This window comes from Tupaia chinensis, unplaced genomic scaffold, assembly GCF_000334495.1.
Source record: "Tupaia chinensis unplaced genomic scaffold, TupChi_1.0 Scaffold000042_1, whole genome shotgun sequence".
NCBI classification, from domain to species: Eukaryota; Metazoa; Chordata; class Mammalia; order Scandentia; family Tupaiidae; genus Tupaia; species Tupaia belangeri.
In genome coordinates, this window is record NW_006159497.1 from 3615913 (window position 1) to 3623461 (window position 7549).

Here is a 7549-nt window from a genome sequence, read left to right on the forward strand (position 1 = left end):
GGGGGGTGGCTCCACAAAGCCGCTCTGGAAGGGGGTGTGGCGGGGCAGCCTGCAGATCTGGGCTTCATTGGTGACTCAAATGGGGACTAGGAGCGGCCCATCTCCGCCACCCACTGCCCCCCAGTGCCCCGAGGGCCGAACATGCTGCAGAGGCCCCGAGCAAGGCCAGCTGGGCCTTGCACATCCCGGGGGCCCTGCCACACACCTACTTTCTAATGCCGCCAGCAGAATGGAGAAGTCCTCGTCCTCTGCAGGGAGAAAGGAGCGTCACAGCCTGTCCCCCAGCTCATCTGCCCTCCTCGTCCCCCTGGGGACCAGTGGGCAAGGAGGGCATGGCCGCCAGGACTGCCAGAGGACGGGGTGGAGACCTGTCCAGCTCGTGCTGCTGATCAGCAGGGCCGGCCGCCCACGAAGATGCGTCACCGCCCCGCTCCGGGGGTCCCGCTCCGTGAAGGCCGACCTCTCCATGCCGGGGTCCAAGTGCTCTGAGCTGCAGCAAAGAGGAAGCCACCAGCCGCTATAGAACAGCTGTCGGCCGTGGCCAGCCCCGCCCCAGCCCACTGGCTCCTGCAGGGAGGGCCCAGCATCGTGAGCCCTGAGGCCTGGCTGTGTCCTACGCTGAGGGGTGCTAGTCGCCAGGTACCTGGGTTACAGGAGCACACACAGTGACCGAGCCCTTGCCCCACAGCTGCCCACTCTCATCATCCCCTCAACTTAGGGAGAGGCTGCTTAATGCCACTCGCCAGCCAGTTACTGAGAGGGACACGCGACAGGATGCAAGCACAGCTACACTGAGGTCCCTTCCCTGGCACCAAAAGACACCCAGAGGACCCCCACTCCCACCACGGGCACAGGAACCCACGGCAGGAGGGTACAGGAGGGTACTGGAGCACAGAGGTCGCAAACACCTTCTCACGGCCCGCCAGAGAGGAAGTGCTGTGGGCCTGCTGCGCTCTGCTGCAAAATGCAGCCCTGAGGCTACAGCACACCAGGGAAGGCACCAGGGAGCGAGTGCTGAGCGAGCGAGTGCGTGAGCCTGCTGTTTCAACGGAGCTTCGCTTATACACAGGCAGCAGGCCCACAGCCTCTGTCGCCAGCCTGGAACTGAGGGTTCCAGGTCTGCAGGATGGAGCCCAGGGAGAGGCCAGCAGTGAGCACAGAAGGCGGACAAGATGGGGACTCACCAGGCCCTGAAAGCAGAGTGGGTGCGGGCCAGCTTCAGGAAGAGCTCATGCTGCAGATCCAGTGGCGTCTCTTTAAAGAAAGATGCTGGCCTGTCGTACAAGGTCACGGCCCTGCAAGGAGACCATTAGGGGCTCTGGGGAGGCGCGGAAGAGGTGCCGCAGCCCCAGAAGGACCCAGAAGGTACTCAGGGAAGCCAAGTCTCAGACAACGAGAAGCTCCAGGGGTTCTGAGATCAACGCCACCTGGACGGCCGGGCTGGCCAAAGAGCAACCCCCTCCTCCTCAGCTGCCCCACCGGCCATGGAATTGAACATTCCTGGCCCAGCGACATAGAAGCTCTCATCCTAACCAGCCCTGGGGCCGTGCCACCTTCCCTTCCCTTCCCTTCCCTTCCCTTCCCTTCCTAGGGGTCGCCCTAGGCCCACCATACCGGATGTGCCAGTTCTCCGCCAGGTCTTCCCGCATGGCATTGGTCACGCACAGGTTCACGCGGGAGAGGCGCCCACAGAGCTTCTCGTACCTGAAAAGGCATGCTGCTGGTCAGCCGGACCCTAGATGGCCCACCACAGCGGCCTGGGCCGACACCCCTTGCCACAGAACGGGCCGTGCCCGCACTGCCAGTACCCACACCGTGTGGCACCTGCCGTCCCACTTTGAGCTTCGATACAACCACTTCTAAAGGAGATCACGTAGCACTGCCAAGTGCAAACCCAGGCTCTCTCGCCGCAAAAGAAGAAACACAAAGTCAGCCATCCGTGCCACGGCGGCAAAGGCCGGGGTGCGGCTGGCAGACGTCAGGGAGGCCTTGAAGACCCGTCAGCTCCACGCTGAGACCTGAGCCCTGATCACCGGAGGACTGAAAGTTCGTTCAGCCCCCCACAGCGGAAAGTGGCAGCTCCGGGGAACCTGCCTGTGGCTGACTCGGCCTCGTGCCCATGAGCTGCGGTTGGGGTAACGGCCCTGGCTTCCTGCCTTGGAAAGCGGAGTCATCCCGTCACCGGGCCACGCCAACCCTGAGCAGGGTGAAGACGGAAGGGCTTGACCTGAGGCCTGGCACACGGCAGTCACTCGCTGACTGTGAGCTGCCGCCACCGCCACTGAGGAACGAGCCATCCGGCAAAGGCCGCGGGTGGCGACAGCGGGAGCAGACGTCCCAGTCTGCTCAGTGCTCCCAGAGCTCCTCCAACAACTCTCCCGGCTCCGGGTCCAGACCCCCCACAGGCCTTTCCTCCCTCCCCAGCCCCACCTTCAGGAGCCGCGGCCACCAGGTTTCAGATGGGGTCTGCCCTCGCCCGCTCTGTTCGTGTGGCCTGCGTGTGCCCAGGGCCCGCTCCACCGTGAGCACTCGTCCCGAGCCTGAGACAACCTAGGACAAGCCCTGGCCTCAGTGGGTGGATGAGGTGAAGGCAGGTGACGTCTATGGGCCTGAAAGTGTGGGTGAGAGCCGGGGGAGCTCCTGGGTCCAGAGACCACCTCTGGAAGGGAGTGTGGGGCCAGGTGAGCAGGTGCCTATGACACCGTCTCCACCTGGAAGCTGGCCATTTCTCCAGACCTTTCAGTTCTCCTTGGCTAGGCCTGGTCCTACCACCTGTCACCAGAGTTCAGCTCGATGCCCCGGCCAGGCCCTAACCCCTGCAGGGCACACAGGGAACCAATTTCCAGAGCCTTCTCCCACTCACCCCACTGCGGTCTGGGGAAGGCACTGGCACCCTCACCCAGACTCACCACTTGGCCAGCAGAACGAGGGGGTGGCTGGGGCCGTGCACCAGGCCCATGATGGAGTAGCCATAGTTGTGCCAGTCGATGACGAGCTCGCTCCCACAGAGGCGGCCCACCGCCCAGCAGACAGCAATGGCAGGCAGGCCCGGGGGGTTCTAGGGCAGAGACGCCTGAATGAGGAGGAAGCCAGACGCTGCCGAGGACGCGAGGAGGAAACGGCTGTGATGCTTGCTGCGGAGCCAGGGCCCTTACAGAACCCTCGGTGGTGCCCAGGGCCCCCCTCTGCCTCCTGAGCCAGAGTGAGACGGCTCCAAATGGACAGAATTGCCCGGACTGCAGTCAAGGTCACCGATAATCAAAATGGAAGAGATGCCATTTTTCACCTATCACAAAGCGCTAAAAACCTACATAGCTGCTGACGGTGACCGTGTAGGAGAGGCATCCCATCCGGCGGGGCGCAAAAGGCTATGGCCCCCCCTAGTCTAGGGCTGCCAGTAACGAACCACAGTATTTTGAAAACACGGAAACTTGGGCCGAGCAATCCCACTGCTAGGAACTTACCCTAAAAAGAAACTGGGCCTATGTAGGGAACAGCAGACGACATAATGGTTATGTCGCTGGACTCCCATGTGGCCAACCATGGAATAAGTCCTGGACCCAGCAGTTTGAAATTCACACTGGATGAATGTGCGTGTGTGCCCAAAATCCCAAGAGGAGAGTAGAGGAGAAGGGATTGCAGCCTGGCCAACTCCCCTGGAGGGTGATTTCTCACTTTCTGTCTCTCTGTCTTTCTCTGTCTCTCTGGTAAGCTCATGTGCCCTACAGCAAAAATCTCTCTTAAAAAAGAAGGCGGGGAGGGGGAACTGGACCGTGCGGGCAGCCACGTGGTGCAGCAGGAACACGAGGCTCCCCGGTGCTACAGCCATTGGGAAGGTCCCAGGGTTATGTCCTGCGTCTCCCTGAGCTCGCCTGTCTATGATTCTGGCTGGCTGAGATCGGGGCAGGGCACAGCATGAAGACCCTGTCAGGGATGCTTGCCTATCTCTTTCTCTGTCTCCCTCTCGCAGAATAAATATACGAACTTAGTTAAAAAGAAAGAAAGGAACCGTGAAAAGGATGTATGTTCACTATGCTCTCAACTGCACCATTTGTAAACGTAGAGAGCAGGGCCAAGGGTGGTATGGTGGTTTGGGCAGCTGGAGCTCACATGGTCAACCGCAGTTCGAGTCCCAAACTCAGTGCCCTGAAAAACACACCCAAAATCTCAAGAGGAAAAGGGATTATGATGTGGCCACCCCTCATGGGGGGTACTTCCTCACTTCTCTCCCTGACCCCTGGCAAGTGCACTTGTCCTATGGCAGATTATACAAAAGGAAAAACCAGAAGCCTCTCAGTATTCGCTAAGATGAGACGAAAAAGGCCGGCTCATAGTTACTGCTGTGATGTGAGGCTCAGAAGCCAGACCTCACATGGCAGCCACAGTTCTAACCCCTGGCCTGTCAGCCTGGCACACGCCGACGGTGCGGGTAAGGGCCTCGGATCTGACAGGCTGGAGGATCGGAGGACAGGGATCGCAATGTGACCAGGCCCTGTGGAGGGTGTTCGTTTCTCTCTCTCTCCTGTTCTCGCGCTCTCCTCGTGTGCACACATTCTATCATAAATAAGGAAAGATGAGACTAAATATACTACAGTATATCACATACTGAAATTATATGCAGCCCATTAAAATAAGATGTTTCTACATGTTAAAAACTGGTATAGGGGAACCAGCAGTTAGCGTAATGGCTATGTCGCTGGACTCCCACGTAGTCGACCGCGGTTCGCGTCTCGGACCCGGTGGCTTAAATCTCATGCCGGGTGCGTGTGCGTGCGTGCCCAAGATCCCGAGAGGAGAATGGAGGAGAAGGGATTGCGGCGTGACCATCCCCCCTGGGGGGGGATTTCTCGCTTTCTGTCTCTATGTCTCTCTCTCTGTCTGTCTGGCGAGGGCACGCGCCCTATAGCAAAAACCTCTCCAAAAAAAAAAAAAAAAAACTGGAATAGGAAAGGGGCCAGCAGGCGGCGTGATTAAGGGCGCTGGACTCCCACATGGCCGACCACGGTTCGAGTCTCGGACCTAGTGGCTTGCTTTTTCACTTTCCCTCTCTCACTTTCTCTCTGTGTGTCTTTCTAGTCAAATTAAAATGAATAAACAAATACATCAAAATGAATGAATAAATAAAATTAATAATTCTTTTTAAAAAATTGGTATGAGAAAGAGATTAAAAGCTTAAGTCTAGAACCAGACTCACTCCTAGGTTCAAATCCTGACTCTACCACTTTCCAGCTGTATGACAGTGGGCTACCCTTAGAACCCCTCTGCATCTGGGGTCCCTCCACTCTAAAATGTAGGCAGTACAAGAATCTGCTTCCTAGGGCTGCTGTGAGGATTAAGTGAATTAATACATGAAGAACACTTAGGTACATAATAAATACGGGACTCTACTATAATGACACCAATAGTATGAATGGTTAATACAAGAATGGACATATACCACAGGCACCTACCTGCACTTCTAAGTTTATACGCACATGGCATAATGGTTACATCACTGGACTCACATGCAGTCGACCATGGGTTCAAGTCCCAGACTCGGTGGCTTAAACTCATGCAGGGCATGTGCGCATGCATGCCCAAAATCCCAAGAGGAGAATGAAGGAGAAGGGATTGCTGCATGTCCATCCCCTCAGGGGATGATTTCTCGCTATTTCTATCTCTCTCTGACTCTACAGGAAGCACACATGCCCTATTGCAAAAGTCTCCCTTTTAAAAAAAGGAAGTTTACGGGACCAACAGGTGCGTGTGCGTGCATGCCCAAGATCCGGAGAGGAGAATGGAGGAGAAGGGTTTGTGGCATGACCATCCCCCCTGGGGGGTGATTTCTCACTTTCTGTCTCTCTGTCTCTCTCTGTCTTTCTGGCAAGCACATGCACCCTATAGCAAAAACCTCTCCCAAAAAAAAGGAAGTTTATACTCACATACACAAACAAGCAATTTATCAATTTGTGTATTTTTAGAAGGCTAGAAAGTAAAGAAGACTGTTGGCAGTGGTTCTTACAGAGGGAGATGGGAGCGGGCTCATACCTGGAGAAAGATGTAGTCTGCTGGCTCCCTCCACGTCAACTTCCACAGCAAGTACACTGCCTGAAGGACAACTTTGACTCCGTATTGAAGGACTCGAGGCCCGACTGCAAGTCAGAAAGGCCCTTCACTACCGTGGAGCTCTTGGTAATCGACTGCATACGCCCCAGCCCCCATCACTCCCATGGATTCAGAAAAATTTCAGAGCAGATGGCTTCCTACCTGTAAGACTCTTAAATTCTGTCAGTCCCACAATCTGGATTCTGTCATTCTGCAAGAGCTCATCACGGGGTTTGGAATCTGAAAATGACGATATTCCCTTTAATACATCAGATGCAACCACCTAACAATGCCAGATAATTGCCCAGCTCGAGCTGAGTGGTGGAGAGTATTTTACAAAATAAGGCTTTTCAAGCCTCTCTTTTCTCCATAGCCAGAGCAGAGAATTCTATTTCAGCAGTTAATTCTGTTTTTTTTTTCTTTTTTTGAGATACTTTTTTGTTATAGGGTACATAAACTCACCCAAAGAGACAGAGAGATAGAGAGAAAATGGGAAATTACTCTCCCTCCTCCTCCAGCAATCCCTTCTCCATTCTCCTCTTGGGATTTTGGACACACATGCACACGCCCCTGGTGTGAGTTTCAAGCCTCTGGATCCAGAACTCAAAACTGTGTTTGGCCGTGTGGGAGTTCTGTGCCTTAACCACTGTGCCACCTGCTGGCCCCACAGCAAATGCTTGTCCAGATTCCACTAGAATACCCAAAGAGGGCCAGCATCTTACCTGCATTTACTGAACATGCCTGGCACATAGCAGACACTCAATTAAGCTGACCTAGACCCCAGAGCAGTGGCATTTTCCCACGCAGGGAGATTTCTAGGAAGTCCCACTCCCCGCACTCACTCTGGGAAAGTGGACTCTAACCAGGACTAAAGACAACCAGTGCTGTTCTGCTTCTCTGAGATGGGACTGAGTAGTGCTCTCTAAAGATCTCCACATGGAGAAGGAAGGAGCAGCCATTCCTGCCCCACACAGTGGAACAAAAGCCAGGCAGGGGAACCAATGGTACACCTGCTTGCTGGCTCGGGTCGAAGAGGAACAAAAAGAGCGATGAGGCGGGTCAGCTCCCGGCCTGAGAGGGACTGCAGGCAGCCGTTCTTGCGGACGCTGGCCCTGGAGTCCCACGCCCCTGGGTTCCCACGCCAGCCTTTCTGCTCATTAGAACTGAAACCACACAACCGGGTTGCTTAACTGAGCGCACTCCTGACATATGGCAAGCGCTCGATTAACGCCAGCTGTTTCTAGACACCCGCCCCCAAGGAAGCTGGACCGACAGAAGCCTGGAAACCGCCGTTCAGCACAGAACCAGCCTCGTCCAAACTCGGGAGAGCTGCCCAAGGGAGGAGAGACAAAAGTGGGCGCTTCTGCCTCGCAGCCCGGGCCCGTCGGAGCCGAGCGTCAAAGGCCGCGGCGCAGCCCCCTCCCAGATTCCGGGCACTCACTGCAGAACCCGAGGATGGTCACGG

At 56.0% G+C, this 7549-nt stretch overlaps 1 protein-coding gene across 1 annotated transcript in view; it reads right to left on the reverse strand.

Annotated features, from left to right (window-relative positions):
• The window catches only part of ALG1 (ALG1 chitobiosyldiphosphodolichol beta-mannosyltransferase), a gene marked incomplete at its 5' end in the record, with an annotated part of 12926 nt that extends 6602 nt beyond the window's left edge, over positions 1-6324 (reverse strand). The window contains 7 exon segments of the mRNA XM_014589087.1: positions 210-248; positions 369-490; positions 1185-1295; positions 1615-1704; positions 2910-3058; positions 6028-6131; positions 6247-6324. Of these exon segments, the coding sequence (XP_014444573.1) occupies positions 210-248; positions 369-490; positions 1185-1295; positions 1615-1704; positions 2910-3058; positions 6028-6131; positions 6247-6324 (693 nt within the window).
• Between the last annotated feature and the right edge of the window lie 1225 nt (positions 6325-7549).